The 16010-nt window shown below is 46.9% G+C and overlaps 1 protein-coding gene across 1 annotated transcript; it reads right to left on the reverse strand.

Annotated features, from left to right (window-relative positions):
* Nucleotides 1–2307: 2307 nt before the first annotated feature.
* LOC309583846 (leucine-rich repeat and fibronectin type III domain-containing protein 1-like protein) lies at nucleotides 2308–8068 on the reverse strand (the record flags this gene model as incomplete). The annotated part of the gene is made up of 3 exons (XM_082299673.1): nucleotides 2308–2947; nucleotides 4458–4907; nucleotides 6648–8068. 3 exons carry the CDS (start codon nucleotides 8066–8068, stop codon nucleotides 2308–2310), a joined length of 2511 nt encoding a protein of 836 aa, XP_082155799.1.
* Nucleotides 8069–16010: the final 7942 nt, after the last annotated feature.

Here is a 16010-nt window from a genome sequence, read left to right on the forward strand (position 1 = left end):
ACCTGGGGATCCCAAAATTCCACCTGAGGGCCCCAAAATTCCACCTGGGGATCCCAAAAACCCACCTGAATCCCTGGAATTCTGCTGGAGCTGCAGGAAAATCCTGGAATGTCCCATCCATGGATCCAAGGAACACCCAAAGAGCTTTTTTCCCCCATTTTTCCCCATTTTCCCCCATTTTTTTCCATTTTCCCCCCATTTTCCCTTTTTTTCCCCATTCCCCCCCCCCATTTTTCCCATTTCCCTCCCATTTTTCCCCATTTCCTCCCTAAAGTTCATCAGATCCTCTTCACCACCATTCCCAGAACTCCTCAAATCCCCTTTTCCTTCATTTTTTTCCCATTTCCCCCATTTTCCCCATTTTTCCCTCAATTTTTCCCCATTTTCCCCTCAAATGTTCTCCATTTTCCCCCATTTCCCCCATTTTTCCTAATTTTTCCTCATTTCCCCCATTCTTCCCCATTTTTTCCAATTCCTGCATTTTTCCCCATTTTTTCCTCATTTTCCCCCCATTTTTTCCCCATTTCCCCCCATTTTTTCCCCATTTTTCTCCAATTCCCCCCATTTCCCCTCATTTTTTTCCCATTTTCCCCCCATTTTTCCTCATTTTCCTATTTCCCCCCATTTTTCTCCATTTTCCCCCCATTTTCCCCCATTTTTCCCCATTTGCCTAATTTTCCCGTTTTTCCCCCATTTTTCTCCATTTCCTCCCTTTTCCTCATTTCCCCCCATTTTCCCTCATTTTTCCTCATTTTCTCTCATTTTTCCCTCATTTCCCCCCCATTTTCCCTCAATTTTTTCTCATTTCCCCCAGTTTTCCTCATTTTTCCCATTCCCCCCCATTTTTCCTCATTTCCCCCCATTTTTCCTCATTTCCCCCATTTCCCCCCCATTTTCCCCCATTTCCCCCCATTTTTTCCCATTCTCCAACTTTTTCAGGCTCTCTCAGAATTCTCCACCCCAAATCCCCCCGAATTCCCCCCAAAAAACCCACTCAGAATTGCGAAATTAAGAATTTTTATAACAAATCCTCGGAGCGATGAAGAATTCCAGCGGTTTTTCCCCTTTTTTTTTGTTTCCGGGGGGATCCCGAGGGGATTCCCGGCTGGATTTGAAACCGAAAAAAAATTCCCGGGATTTTCTTCTTTTTCCTTTTTTTTCCCTTTTTTTTTTTTTTTGTTTTTTTTTTTTGGTGTTATTTTGTCTTTTTTTAATCTTTTTTTGGTTTTTTTTTCCTTTTTTTTTTTTACCAAAAAAAGTCTCGGATCCAATGCCGGGGGGAAAAAAAAAAAACCAACGATGAAAAAATCCCCCAAAAAATCCTCCCAAAAAAAATTCTCCCCCCCCCCCCAAATAAATAAATAAATAAATAAAAGAATATTAAAAATTCCAAATAACAAATTCCAAAAAAATTCCAACAAATTCAAAAAAATTTCCAAAAAAATTCCTCCCCTCTCCAAATAAATAAATAAATAAATAAATAAATTAGTATTAAAAATTCCAAGGAATTCCAACAAATTCCAAAAAAATCCTCCCCCCTAAATAAATAAATAAATATTAAAAATTCCATAAAACAAATTCCCAACAAATTCCAACAAATTCCAAAAAATTTTTTTAAAAAGCATTCAAAAAAAAAAAATCGAAAAAAAATCCAAAAAAATTTTTAAAGTTCCAAAAAAAATCCCAAAGATTTTTTAAGCATTCCAAAAACAACAACAAAAAAATTTAAAAACCAAAAAAAAATCCCAAAAAATATTCCAAAAATTCCAAAGAAAATTTTTAAACGTTCCCAAAAAATTTCAAAAAAAATAATAAAAAAAAATGGTTTAACATTACGAAAAATATTCCCAAAAATCCCCCCAAAAAATTCCAAAATAATTTTTTAAACATTTAAAAAAAAAAATCCAAAAAAAAAATCCAAAAAATTCCCCCAAAATCCAAAAAAAATTCCCAAAAAACTCCCAAAAAATTCCCAAAAAAATCCCAAAAAATTCCCAAAAAACTCCCAAAAAACTCCCAAAAAAATCCCCAAAAAATCCCAAAAAATTCCCCAAAAATTCCAAATAAATTTCAGAAAAATTCCAAAAAAAAATCCTTAAAAACATCATAAAAATTCCCAAAAAAACCCCCAAAAAAATCTCAGAAAAAAAAAAAAAAAAAAAATCCCTTTTGGGAGTCCCAGGCTCGGGGGAGGGAAGGGGACGGATCCGAAATTCCCAAAGAAAATTCCCGAAGGATGTCCGTGGACAAGGATCTAAAAAAATATCTTTGAAACCATCTGAGCTTAAAAATAGACGAGAGTGAAGCTTAAAATCCAACTCCGGAGGAGTCCTGGGAGCGGCTCCGGAGCGGCTCCCGAGGTTCTGGAAGCCTTGGAATGAGTCCGGAGGTGTCCTGGGAGAGCTTCCGGAGCCGCTCCGGGAGGTTCTGGGCGGTTCCGGATGCGTCGGGAAAAGCTCCCGGAGCGGTCCCGGAGCGGTTCCAGGAGGTTCTGGAGAGGTTCCAGGAGGTTCTGGAGAGGTTCCGGGAGGTTCTGGAGGGGTTGGAAAAGCTCTGGAGGAGTCCCTGGAGCAGTTCCAGGAGGTTCTGGAGTTGTTCCAAAGGTTCTGGAGCAGTTCCAGGAGGTTCTGGAGCCGTTTCCTGGAGGTTCTGGAGCAGTTTCCTGGAGGTTCTGGCTCCAGAAGGTTCTGGGCGGTTCTGGACGCGTCGGGAAAAGCTCCTGGAGCGGTTCTGGAGCCGTTCCAGGAGGTCCTGGAACAGTTCCTGAAGGTTCTGGAGCAGTTCCAGGAGGTTCTGGAACAGTTCCTGAAGGTTCTGGAGCCGTTTCAGGAGGTTCTGGAGTTGTTCCAAAGGTTCTGAAGCCGTTCCAGGAGGTTCTGGAGTTGTTCCAGGAGGTTCTGAAGCCGTTCCAGGAGGTTCTGGAGGCCTTGGAGCCGCTCCAGAGGTTCTGGGCGGTTCCGGATGCGTCGGGAAAAGCTCCCGGAGCGGTTCCGGAGCGGTTCCAGGAGGTTCTGGAGAGGTTCCGGGAGGTTCTGGGGTAACTCCGGAGGTTCTGGAGGGGTTGGAAAAGCTCCGGAGGAGTCCCTGGAGCAGTTCCAGGAGGTTCTGGAGCCGTTCTGAAGGTTCTGGAGCAGTTCCAGGAGGTTCTGCAGGCCTTGGAGCCGCTCCAGAGGTGTCTGGGTGCTTCTGGAGGGGTCCTTGGAGCGGTTCTGGAGAGGCTCTGGATGGGTTCTCGGAGCGGTTCCGGAGGTTCTGGAGCTCCCGGAGCGATCCCAGAGGTGTCCAAACAGCTCCAGAGGTGTCCTTGGAATGGTTCTGGAGCTCCCAGAGCGACCCCAGAGCTCCTGGAGCGCTCCCAGAGCCATCCCAGAGGCTCCAGACGTGTCCTTGGAGTGATCCTGGAGCTCCCAGAGCTCCTGGAGTGATCCCAGAAGCTCCAGAGGTGTCCTTGGAGTCGTTCTGGAGCTCCTGGAGTGATCCCAGAGCTCCTGGAGTGATCCCAGAGGCTCCAGAGGTGTCCTTGGAGTGATCCCAGAGCTCCCAGAGTGATCCCAGAGGCTCCAGAGGTGTCCTTGGATTGGTTCTGGAGCTCCCAGAGCGATCCCAGAGGCTCCAGACGTGTCCTTGGATTGGTTCTGGAGCTCCCAGAGCGATCCCAGAGGCTCCAGACGTGTCCTTGGATTGGTTCTGGAGCTCCCAGAGCGACCCCAGAGCTCCTGGAGTGATCCCAGAGGCTCCAGAGGTGTCCTTGGAATAGTTCTGGAGCTCCCAGAGCGATCCCAGAGCTCCCAGAGCGATTCCAGAAGCTCCAGAGGTGTCCTTGGAATGGTTCTGGAGCTCCTGGAGTGATCCCAGAGCTCCCAGAGTGATCCCAGAGCTCCTGGAGCGATCCCAGAGCTCCCAGAGCGATTCCAGAAGCTCCAGAGGTGTCCTTGGAGTCGTTCTGGAGCTCCCAGAGTGATCCCAGAGCTCCTGGAGTGATCCCAGAAGCTCCAGAGGTGTCCTTGGAGCGATCCCAGAGCTCCCAGAGCCATCCCAGAAGCTCCAGAGGTGTCCTTGGAGTGGTTTTGGAGCTCCCGGAGTGATCCCAGAGCTCCCAGAGTGATCCCAGAGCTCCCAGAGCCATCCCAGAGGCTCCAGAGGTGTCCTTGGAATGGTTCTGGAGCTCCCAGAGCCATCCCAGAGGCTCCAGACGTGTCCTTGGATTGGTTCTGGAGCTCCCAGAGCGATCCCAGAAGCTCCAGAGGTGTCCTTGGAATGGTTCTGGAGCTCCCAGAGTGACCCCAGAGCTCCCAGAGCGATTCCAGAAGCTCCAGAGGTGTCCTTGGATTGGTTCTGGAGCTCCCAGAGCGATCCCAGAGCTCCCAGAGCGATTCCAGAAGCTCCAGACGTGTCCTTGGAGCAATTCCCGACGCTCCATCCCCCGCCCCCCCCCCTCCCCTCCTCCTCCTCCTCACGACCCCACCTCCACCCCTTCCCCTTTGTCCCCGAGCCCTCCGGAACATTCCAAACTCCAACTCTCCCTCCTCTCGGCCAGCTTGGAGCTGGACCTGCCCATGGAGCCGCTCTGGGAGCCGTTGGTCTGCGAGCAGACGTTGGATTTCCCTTTGGATTTGGGGTGGTTGTTGTGGATCTTGTACTTCATCAGGAGGATGAAGATGAACACCAGCACCGAGGCCACGATGATGCCGCCGATGACGATGATCATGGTCCCTCCCAGGAACTGCGCCTGCAGCGAGCGGCACGGCCGCGATTCCGGCCGCGTGGAGAAGCGCGAGCAGCCCAGCGGCCGCGTGGCCGGCAGCGATGTCCGAGCGTCCGAGAACACGGCCAGCACGCAGAGCTCGTAATCGCGGCCCGGGGCCAGGTCCGACAGCGAGAAGGAGGCGCTGGGGGCCGGGATCATCCTGCGAGAGCCAAGGGGAAAGGGGGAAAGGGAGGGCAGTGGGGTTTTGGGGGATTTCCGGCGATTTTTTCGGGGATTTTGGCCCATTTTCTGTGGATTTCAGCCGTGTTTTTCATGGATTTCAGCCCTGTTTCCCGTGGATTGCAGCCCCTGTTTCCCATGGATTTCAGCCGTGTTTTTCATGGATTTCAGCCCCATTTCCCGTGGATTGCAGCCTGTTTCCCGTGGATTTCAGCCCCATTTCCCATGGATTTCAGCCCCATTTTTCATGGATTTCAGCCCCATTTCCATGGATTTCAGCCCCTTTCCCAGCCCCTTTTCCCATGGATTTCAGCCCCTTTCCCAGCCCCTTTTCCCATGGATTTCAGCCCTTTTTCCGTGGATTTCAGCCCCTTATTCCAGCCCCTTTTCCCATGGATTTCAGCCCTTTTTCCGTGGATTTCAGCCCCTTTTCCAGCCCCTTTTCCCATGGATTTCAGCCCCTTTTTCAGCCCCTTTTCCCATGGATTTCAGCCCCATTTCCCACGGATTTCAGCCCCTTTCCCAGCCCCTTTTCCCATGGATTTCAGCCCCTTTTCCAGCCCCTTTTCCCACGGATTTCAGCCCCATTTCCCAGCCCCATTTCCCATGGATTTCAGCCCCTTTCCCAGCCCTATTTCCGTGGATTTCAGCCCCTTTTCCAGCCCCTTTTCCCATGGATTTCAGCCCCATTTCCCACGGATTTCAGCCCCTTTTCCAGCCCCATTTCCCATGGATTTCAGCCCCTTTCCCAGCCCCTTTTCCCATGGATTTCAGCCCCTTTTCCAGCCCCATTTCCCATGGATTTCAGCCCCATTTCCATGGATTTCAGCCCCTTTCCCAGCCCCTTTTCCCATGGATTTCAGCCCCTTTTCCAGCCCCATTTCCCATGGATTTCAGCCCCTTTCCCAGCCTCTTCTCCCATGGATTTCAGCCCCATTTCCATGGATTTCAGCCCCTTTCCCAGCCCCTTTTCCCATGGATTCCAGCCCCTTTTCCAGCCTCTTCTCCCATGGATTTCAGCCCCATTTCCCATGGATTTCAGCCCCTTTTCCAGCCCCATTTCCCATGGATTTCAGCCCCATTTCGATGGATTTCAGCCCCTTTCCCAGCCCCATTTCCATGGATTTCAGCCCCTTTTCCAGCCCCTTTTCCCATGGATTTCAGCCCTTTTCCCACGGATTTCAGCCCCATTTCCCACGGATTTCAGCCCCATTTCCCATGGATTTCAGCCCCTTTCCCAGCCCCATTTCCCATGGATTTCCAGCCCTTTTTCCCATGGTTTTCACCCCTTTTTCCCCCAGGTTTTCAGCCCCCTTTCCAGCCCCTTTTCCGTGGATTTCAGCCCCTTTTCCAGCCCCTTTTCCCATGGATTTCCAGCCCTTTTTCCATGGATTTCAGCCCAATTTTCCATGGATTTCCAGCCCTTTCCCATAGTTTCAGGCCCTTTTCCATGGATCTCATCCCTTTTCCATGGATTTCCAGCCCTTTCCCATGGATTTCACCCCTATTCCCATGGATTCCAGCCACTTTTCCACATTTCCCGACCCTTCCCCACCCCATTTCCCATTTCCCAACCCCTTTCCCAACCCTTCTCCCATACTCTCCACACCCTTTCCCAACCTTTTCTCCACCTCCCTTCCTTCCCCTCACCACCTTTTCCACCCCTTCCCATCCCAAATTTGTTGGGTTTTTTTTTTTTTCCCGGGAGGACAATCCTCACCTATAAACCAGGATCTCATCCCCGGAGCTGTTGTACTGGATCTGGTACATCCGGAGCCCTTCCAGCTGCTCCTGCGGCGGCCACCGGATCAGCGCCGACGTCGCCGTCACCTCGGCCACCACCACCCCACCCCTGTCCCCTTTCTCCAGCTTGGAATCGTTGGAAAAGCTGGATTTGGCGGAAATCAGGATATCCGACGGCTCCGGCCCCGCCGTCCCTTTCTTCCCCGCCTCCTCCTCCTCGCACTCGGTGCCGTTGGCGTCCGGCGTCACCCGGAATTCCACGGGCGCCGTCGACTCTCCGGCGGCGTTGGAGGCGATGCAGGTGAACGTTCCCTGATCCCCCAGCGCCGCTTCCAAGATGTCCAAGGTGCCGTTCTCGTAGGAAACCGTCCGCGACGTGTTGGCCACCAACTTCCCGTCGGGAGCGATCCAGCGCACGTAGGGATCGGGGTCGCCCACGGCTTTGCACTTCAGCGACGCGCTCTGGCCCACGGCCGTCACCAGTTTCGGCGTTCTGTGCGTGATCATGGGCGGCTCGCAGACGAATTCCTCCTCCCGGATGCTCCAGAAGTATTTTCCCATCAATTCCGGCGGCGAGGCGCAGGTTTCCAGGTCGTCCTCCCGCGTCAAGCGCCGCAGCCAAACCAGCTCGCAGTTGCAGTGCAGGGGGTTCCCGCCGAAGCTCAGCACCAGCGAGGTCAGCGGGGAACCTTTGGATTTGGCGTAGACGGGGATGCGGGAAAACAACGGATCCGGCGGGATCTTCTTGAGCTTGTTGGAGGTCATGTCCAACCGGGCCAGCTTGTGGAGGTTGGAAAAAATCCCCTCGGGAACAAACTCGATGAGGTTGTGATCCAAACTCACCGTGTTGACGTTGGACAGCTTGGCCACCGTCGCCCACGGAACGTCCACCAGGTTGTTGTAGGACAAATCCAGATCCTCGATGGTCTCCAGGAAATCATCCAAAGATCTGGGCGAGATGAAGCTGAGCTGGTTGTTGCTGAGAATTAAGTGGCGGAGGTTAATCAACCCCTTGAAATGCTCTTCGTTGATCGACGTCAAGCGGTTGCTGTCCAGGTGGAGGGCGTGGAGGCCCTTGAGGTCGGAGAAGGCGTAAGGCATGATCTGGCTGATGGTGTTGCGCGACAGCGTCAGGTGGATCAGCTGCGTCATGTTGGCGAAGTCGCGCTTGCGCAGGGTGGTGATGAAGTTGTCCATGAGGCGCAGCTCGGCCGTGCGCCGGTCGATGCCGGACGGCACGAAGAGGAGGCCGGTCTTGGTGCACAGGATGGTGAAGGACGGCGAGAGGTTCTGGCACGAGCAGCGCTTGGGGCAAGGAGGAGGAGGAGGAGGAGGAGGAGAAGAAGTCGTGGCGGCCGTGGTGGTGAAAATCAGGAGCGGGAGCAGGAGATTTTCCATCGTCGGCCGGGGGGGAGAGAATTCCCGAGCCTGGGCTGGAGAAACGGGGGAAAATCGGTGAAAATGAGGTGGGATTTGGGAGGGGTTTGGGGGGATGGGTGGAGTTTTGGGGGTTAAAACCGGGTTTAGGGTCAAATTCCATCCTGAGAGGTGTCCAGTTCTCCATCCTGAGGAAATTCCCGAGCCTGGGCTGGAAAAACGGGGCAAAATCGGTGAAAATCGGTGAAATTGCAGTGGAATTCGGGAGGGGTTTGGGGGGATGGGCGGAGTTTTGGGGGTTAAAACCGGGTTTAGGGTCAAATTCCATCCTGAGAGGTCGAGGAAACTCCGTTGTGAGGAGAATCCCGAGCCTGGGCTGGAAAAACGGGGGAAAATCGGTGAAAATGAGGTGGGATTTGGGAGGGGTTTGGGGGGATGGGTGGAGTTTTGGGGGTTAAAACCGGGTTTAGGGTCAAATTCCATCCTGAGAGGTGTCCAGAAGTTCTCCATCCTGAGGAAATTCCCGAGCCTGGGCTGGAAAAACGGGGGAAAATCGGTGAAAATGAGGTGGAATTCGGGAGGGGTTTGGGGGAATGGGTGGAGTTTTGGGGGTTAAAACCGGGTTTAGGGTCAAATTCCATCCTGAGAGGTGTCCAGTTCTCCATCCTGAGGAAATTCCCGAGCCTGGGCTGGAAAAATGGGAAAAATCGGTGAAAATCGGTGAAATTGCAGTGGAATTCGGGAGGGGTTTGGGGGGATGGGTGGAGTTTTGGGGGTTAAAACCGGGTTTAGGGTCAAGATTCCATCCTGGGATTTCTCCATCCTGAGGAAAATCCCAAAGCTGAGAAGGAAAAATGGGGAAAATTGGTGAAAATGTGGAAATACGGCGGAATTCGGGAGGGGTTTGGGGGGATGGGTGGAGTTTTGGGGGTTAAAACCGGGTTTAGGGTCAAATTCCATCCTGAGAGGTCGAGGAAACTCCGTTGTGAGGAGAATCCCAAGCCTGGGCTGGAAAAACGGGGAAAATCGGTGAAAATCGGTGAAAATCGGTGAAAATCGGTGAAAATGAGGTGGAATTCGGGAGGGGTTTGGGGGAATGGGTGGAGTTTTGGGGGTTAAAACCGGGTTTAGGGTCAAATTCCATCCTGAGAGGTCGAGGAAACTCCGTTGTGAGGAGAATCCCGAGCCTGGGCGGGAAAAACGGGGGAAAATCGGTGAAAATCGGTGAAAATGTGGAAATACGGTGGAATTCGGGAGGGGTTTGGGGGGATGGGTGGAGTTTTGGGGGTTAAAACCGGGTTTAGGGTCAAGATTCCATCCTGAGAGGAAAACCTGGGAGAATTCCAGGAAAATGTGGATTAATTTGGGAAAAAAATGGGAGAATTCCAGGAAAATGGGGATTAATTTGGGAAAAATTGGGAGAAATCCAGGAAAATGTGGTGGAATTTGGGAAAAAATGGGAAAATTCCGGGAAAATGGGGATGAAGTTGGGAAAAATGGGAGAAATCCAGGAAAATGTGGATTAATTTGGGGAAAAAATGGGAGAATTCCAGGAAAATGGGGATGAAGTTGGGAAAACCTGGGAGAAATCCAGGAAAATGGGGATTAATTTGGGAAAAACTGGGCAAAATCCAGGAAAATGTGGTGGAAATTGGGAAAAAATGGGAGAATTCCATGGAAATGGGGATGAAGTTGGGAAAAATGGGAGAATTCCATGGAAATGGGGTGGAAATCGGGAAAAACTGGGAAAATTCCAGGAAAATGGGGATGAATTTGGGAAAAATGGGAGAAATCCAGGAAAATGTTGATTAATTTGAGGAAAAATTGGGAGAATTCCATGGAAATGGGGATTAATTTGGGAAAAATTGGGAAAATTCCATGGAAAATGGGGATTAATTTGGGAAAAACTGGGCAAAATCCAGGAAAATGGGGATTAATTTGGGGGAAAATTGGGAAAATTCCATGGAAATGGGGTGGAAATTGGGAAAAAATGGGCAAAATCCAGGAAAATGGGGATTAATTTGGGGAAAAATTGGGAAAATTCCATGGAAATGGGGTGGAAATCGGGAAAAACTGGGAAAATTCCATGGGAAATGGGGATTAATTTGGGAAAAATTGGGAAAATTCCATGGAAAATGGGGATTAATTTGGGAAAAATTGGGCAAAATCCAGGAAAATCGGGATTAATTTGGGGGAAAATGGGAGAATTCCATGGAAATGGGGATTAATTTGGGAAAAATTGGGCAAAATCCAGGAAAATGGGGATGAATTTGGGAAAAACTGGGCAAAATCCAGGAAAATGGGGTGGAAATCGGGAAAAACTGGGAAAATTCCAGGAAAATGGGGATGAATTTGGGAAAAACTGGCAGAATTCCCCCTCCAATTCCTCCCAGCCTCCCCAAATCCGCCGGAATTCCCATTTTTTCCCCTCCATTACCCCCTGGAATTTTTCCAACCTGGCTCCACTCCTCCCGAATTTTCCTCCAAATCTGGGCCACGGCCAAGAAACCTCCCAAAAAAACCTGGGAAAAGGAGCGGAAAATCCCTGGGGATTCTCCCCAAAGCCGAATTCTTCCGGAAATTCCGGTGGGGGGAGGGGAATCGGCCCCAAATTCCCGGGAAATCCAAGGGAAAAACCCCCAAAAAAGGGAATTTGGGGTTTTGTTGTTCCCGGGGGGTTTTGGGATGATTTTCCCACTTTTTGGGGTTTTTTGGGATGATTTTCCCACTTTTTTGGAGTTTTTTGGGATGATTTTCCCACATTTTTGGAGGTTTTTTTGGGAAGATTTTCCCACTTTTTTTTGGAGGATTTTTGGGATGATTTTCCCACTTTTTGGGGTTTATTTTGGGAATGTTTTTCCCACTTTTGGAGATTTATTTTGGGACGACTTTCCCACATTTTGGGATTTATTTTGGGATGATTCTCCCTCTTTTTGGGATTTATTTTGGGATGATTTTCCCACATTTTTGGGGGCTTTTTTCGGGAAGATTTTCCCACTTTTGGGGGGTTTTTTGGGACGATTTTCCCACATTTTGGGATTTATTTTGGGATAATTTTCCCACTTTTTTTTTTTTGGAGGTTTTTTGGAAGATTTTCCCACTTTTTAGAGGTTTTTTTGGAAGATTTTCCCACATTTTTTGGAGGTTTTTTTGGGATGTTTTCTCACTTTTCCCCCCTGGAAGAAGCAGCTGCTCCAACCCCAATCCCAGCTGGATAAAAACTCCATGAAAAGCCTCAAATCCTCCCAAAAAAAATCTTGGGATGAGCCTTGGGATGAGAGATGGGGCTGGGGATGAACCTGGAGAATCCAAGTGGGCAAAAATCCACCCAAAATGGGGGAAATGCATCCAAAATTGGGGGGAAAACCGCCCAAAAATCAAGGAAAAAATTAAAAAGACAAGAAAACCATTAAAATTCGGATGAAGTTTCGAATTGTCTTTAAATTTGAATAAAATGTAAAGAAAAGGTAAAGAAAATTTTCATTAAAATCGAACTAAAATTGAAATGAAATCAAATTTCAGACTCTACTTGAAATAAGAACAAATCAAAATATTCAAAATGAATAAATGAGTGTGAATTTTTAATTCCAAATCCTTTAAAAGGGTGGAATGAAAAGGATGAAGGAAGGAAATGGAAATGAAATCATTAAATTTCGAATCATAAAAGCAACGTCATGACAAAATGATAAAAATGAAAATAAATTCCAATAATGAACATAAAATTAAAATAATAAAAGTCAAATAATGAGAATGAAAATAAGGAAGATTGAAATCAAGAAAATTAAAATAAGAAAAATTAAAATAAAAGTAAAATAAAGACAATTAAAGAAAATTAAAAGTGACAAAATAAAAATTAAAATAATAAAAGTCAAATAATGACAAAATAAAAATTAAAATAATAAAAAAATAATGACAATTAGAATAAGAAAAATTAAAATAAGAAAAGTAAAATAAAGACAAAATCATGATTAAAATAAAGAAAATTAAAACAAAAGTAAAAGAATGACAATTAAAATAAAGAAAATTAAATTTATAAAAGTCAAATTACAAAGAAAATTAAAATAATGACAATTAATGATTCAAATAAAGAAAATTAAAATAATAAAAAAATAATGACAATTAATATAAAGAAAATTAAAGTAATAAAAATTAAAATAAGAAAAGTCAAGTAAAGATGATTAAAATAAAGAAAATTAAAATAGTAAAAGTAAAAGAAATAAAATTAAAATAATGATAATTAAACTAATAAAAGTCCAATAATGACAATTAAAATAAAGAAAATTAAAATAATAAAAGTCAAATAAAGATGGTTAAAATAAAGAAAATTAAAATAAAGAAAATTAAAATAATGACAAAATAAAGAAAATTTAAATAATGACAAAATAAATAAAATTAAAATAAATTAGAATAATGACAATTAAAATAAATAGAATAATAAAAATCAAATAATGACAAAATAAGAAATGAAGAAAAATCGAAATAAAAGAAAGAATTTGAAACAGGAATGGGCGGAAAAGAACAAAAAAGGGACAGAATAAAATATGGAAATAGGAATTCAAACTTGAAACCGTGAGAAAGGAGCGGGAATAAATCCCAACGAAAAAGGGCAAAAATGAGAAAAATGCCAAAGAACGACAAATTGTGGCCGTTTTAAAACCGAAAATCAGGAATCAACTCCAACGAAAAAGGGCAAAAATGAGAATCAAAATTCCCAATGAATGGAAAACTGATCATTGCAAAAGAAATAATAATAATAATAATAATAATAATAAATAATAATAATTAATGACTTTCAATCCTCGCTTTGAATTTAATAATTCAAATTAATGACTTGCAATCCTCAACTTCGGTGACAAGATTTCAAAGAAGAGCAATAAAAAGGATTTCAGAATTCAAAGACCTCTCGGAAATAAAGGAATAATTAATTCCCGTTAATTAGAAGGAAGAAGAGCCGGAATAACAGTAATTAGAAGAAAGAAGAAAAGAATCGAAACAAAACTCATTAAACATCATCCGAAACGAAGGGAAAATTCCCAAATCCCAAAAGCTCCGGGCGGATTCCCTGAAATCGCCGGGAATTTCCCTTTTTCCCCAATTCCTGGGAATTTCCTGGCCCGTCGCTCCTCCAGGCTGAGGAGAACGAGGCTTTTCCCCTTTTCCGAGAGAATTCCAAGGAAAAACGTCGGGATTTGGGCTCAGTTCCAAGATTGGAAGGGAAAAGTGGGAAAAAAGGGGCCAAAATTCCCAGATTTGAGGGGAAAAAGGAGGATTTGGAGTAGGCCAAGCCCAAAATTCCAGGATTTCTGAGGGAAAAGTGGGAAAGAGGGATGGGCTGAGCCCAAAATTCCTGGGTTTTGGGATGGAAAAAGTGGGATTTGGGGTCTGTCAGGGCCAATATCCCGGGATTTGAGGAAAGAAGTGGGATTTGGAGTAGGCCAACATCAAAAATCCCAGGATTTGAGGGGGAAAAGTGGGAAAGAAAGGGATGTGCCAAGCTCAAAATCCCAGGATTTGAGGGGAAAAGGAGGATTTGGAGTAGGCCAAGCCCAAAATTCCAGGATTTCTGAGGGAAAAGTGGGAAAGAGGGATGGGCTGAGCCCAAAATTCCAAGTTTTTGGAGTGGAAAAAGTGGGATTTGAGGGGAAAAAGGAGGATTTGGAGTAGGCCAAGCCCAAAATTCCAAGATTTCTGAGGGAAAAGTGGGAAAGAGGGATGGGCTGAGCCCAAAATTCCAAGTTTTTGGAGTGGGAAAGGGGGAATTTGGGGTCTATCAGGGCCAAAATTCCAAGATTTGAGGGGAAAAGTGGGGGGAAAAGGGCCAAAATCCCGGGATTTGAGGGGAAAAAGGAGGATTTGGAGTAGGCCAAGCCCAAAATTCCAAGATTTCTGAGGGAAAGGTGGGAAAGAGGGATGGGCTGAGCCCAAAATTCCTGTTTTTTGGGATGGAAAAAGTGGGATTTGGGGTCTGTCAGGGCCAAAATTCCAAGATTTGAGGGGAAAAGTGGGAAAAAAAGGGACGTGCCAAGCTCAAAATCCCGGGATTTGAGGGGAAAAAGGAGGATTTGGAGTAGGCCAAGCCCAAAATTCCAGGATTTCTGAGGGAAAAGTGGGAAAGAGGGATGGGCTGAGCCCAAAATTCCAGGTTTTTGGGGTGGAAAAAGTGGGATTTGGGATCTGCCAGGGCCAAAATTTCCAGATTTGAGGGGAAAACTGGGAAAGAGGGATGGGCTGAGCCCAAAATTCCAGGGTTTTGGAGTGGAAAAAGTGGGATTTGGGGTCTGTCAGGGCCAAAATTTCCAGATTTGAGGGGAAAAAGGAGGATTTGGAGTAGGCCAAGCTCAAATTCCAAGATTTCTGAGGGATAAGTGGGAAAGAGGGAAGTGCCAAGGCCCAAATCCCAAGATTTGAGGGGGGAAAGCCTCCAACCCACCCTTCTTCCAAGAGTTTTGCCCCAAAACCTTGGGAATGTGGGATTTTCCCAGTTCAAACCAGTAACATTCCTTCCTCTTCCCTCCCCAGATCCCATTTTCCCTGCCCAGGGAACAGGATCCCCCTTCAAGGTCCCTTTTTCCCACCCAAACCATTCCAAATTCCCAGAAATTCCATCAAATCCAGGCCCAAATCCAAACCCATCGCAGAACCAGCAGGGATTGACCAATTTTGGGATCATTCCCAGGTGGAAAAAGGGATTTTCCTCCCACTTTTCCAAGCCCCAAAGCTCCATTGCCGGGTGCACGTTGCCAAAAATCCAGGTGTGGCCCAAGGCCTTGGGAGAAAATTCCTTTGGAAGCAGAGAATCCAGGAATTTTTAAAAAAAGCCAACCAAAATCCCTGGATTCCCAACGTGGAAAATCATTGCCGGGATGAAAAATGTGGAATTCTGGTCTAAATTATATAAGGAAAAGGGGGCTGAAGGAGAGAGGGGGAGGGGGAATCTCATCCAGGTGCCGGAGAATTCCGATTATCCAGGGGAAAAAATGGAGCATCCCTGGAATGTCTCACCTTAAAGGTCAAAACGCCTTCAAAATCCCTTTTTTTCCCTGAAAAAAATATTAAAAAACCGGGATTTTCCTGGGAAGAAAAGCGAATTTTTCAGGCTCTTCCGGGGATCCCCAGTAGGAATTTCCCCCTCGGGGCTGCAGAATTCCCGGGGAAAATTCAATTTAAAAAAAAAAAACAACGATGAAAACGTTGGAATTTTGGGGTTGGTTCGGAGTGGGGAAATCGGATTTTTTTTTCGCATTTTCCATCTCGGTTTTCCTCGGGAAGCGATTCCCGGCGGGATCGGCCCTCAATGACACGGCCGCCCCTTCTTCCCGGAGCTCTTCCAAAGGACTTGGAAAAAACCCAAAAAAAAAAAAAAAACCAACCAAAAAAACCCCAAAAAAGGGATTTTTGTGGGATTTGGGGAGGGATTTTTCAGGGATTTTTTAAGGGGCTTTTTTTCCCAAGGATTTTTCGGGAGCAGAATTCCAACCGCGGCGCCGCAACGCGGGAAGGACGCGCCCTGCTTGGAGCAAGGCAGGAAAAAAAATCGGGAATTGCAGGTGCCGGGCGCCATCCCGGGGGGGAAAAACCGGGAAAAAACCCGCTGGGAAAAAGAAAAAAAAAACGGGAAAAGAAAAATAGGAACCCCCCCAAATCGCGTTTTTCCATGGATTCGCCGGAATTCGGGAAAATCCCGCGGTGGGGGGAGGGGGAAGGGAGGGTGGGGATGGTTCCTTGGGAACACCTGGAAGCGCCACACCTGGAAAAGCCACACCTGGAAAAGCGGCGATGACACGGCGGATTTATGGGATGGGGTTGGAACGGTCCCTAAAAAAAAAATCCAACCCCTCCCCCCCAAAAAAAACCCCAAAATCCCCCCAAAAAAAGATTGGGAGCCGCGTTCGGGCTTTTCCAGGGAAGGGTTAAAAAGCTGGAAAATTTGGGAGGGGTCGCGGCTGGAAAAGCGGGGAGGGGG

Source organism: Coloeus monedula (genome assembly GCF_965178545.1).
Source record: "Coloeus monedula genome assembly, chromosome: 33".
NCBI classification, from domain to species: domain Eukaryota; kingdom Metazoa; phylum Chordata; class Aves; order Passeriformes; family Corvidae; genus Coloeus; species Coloeus monedula.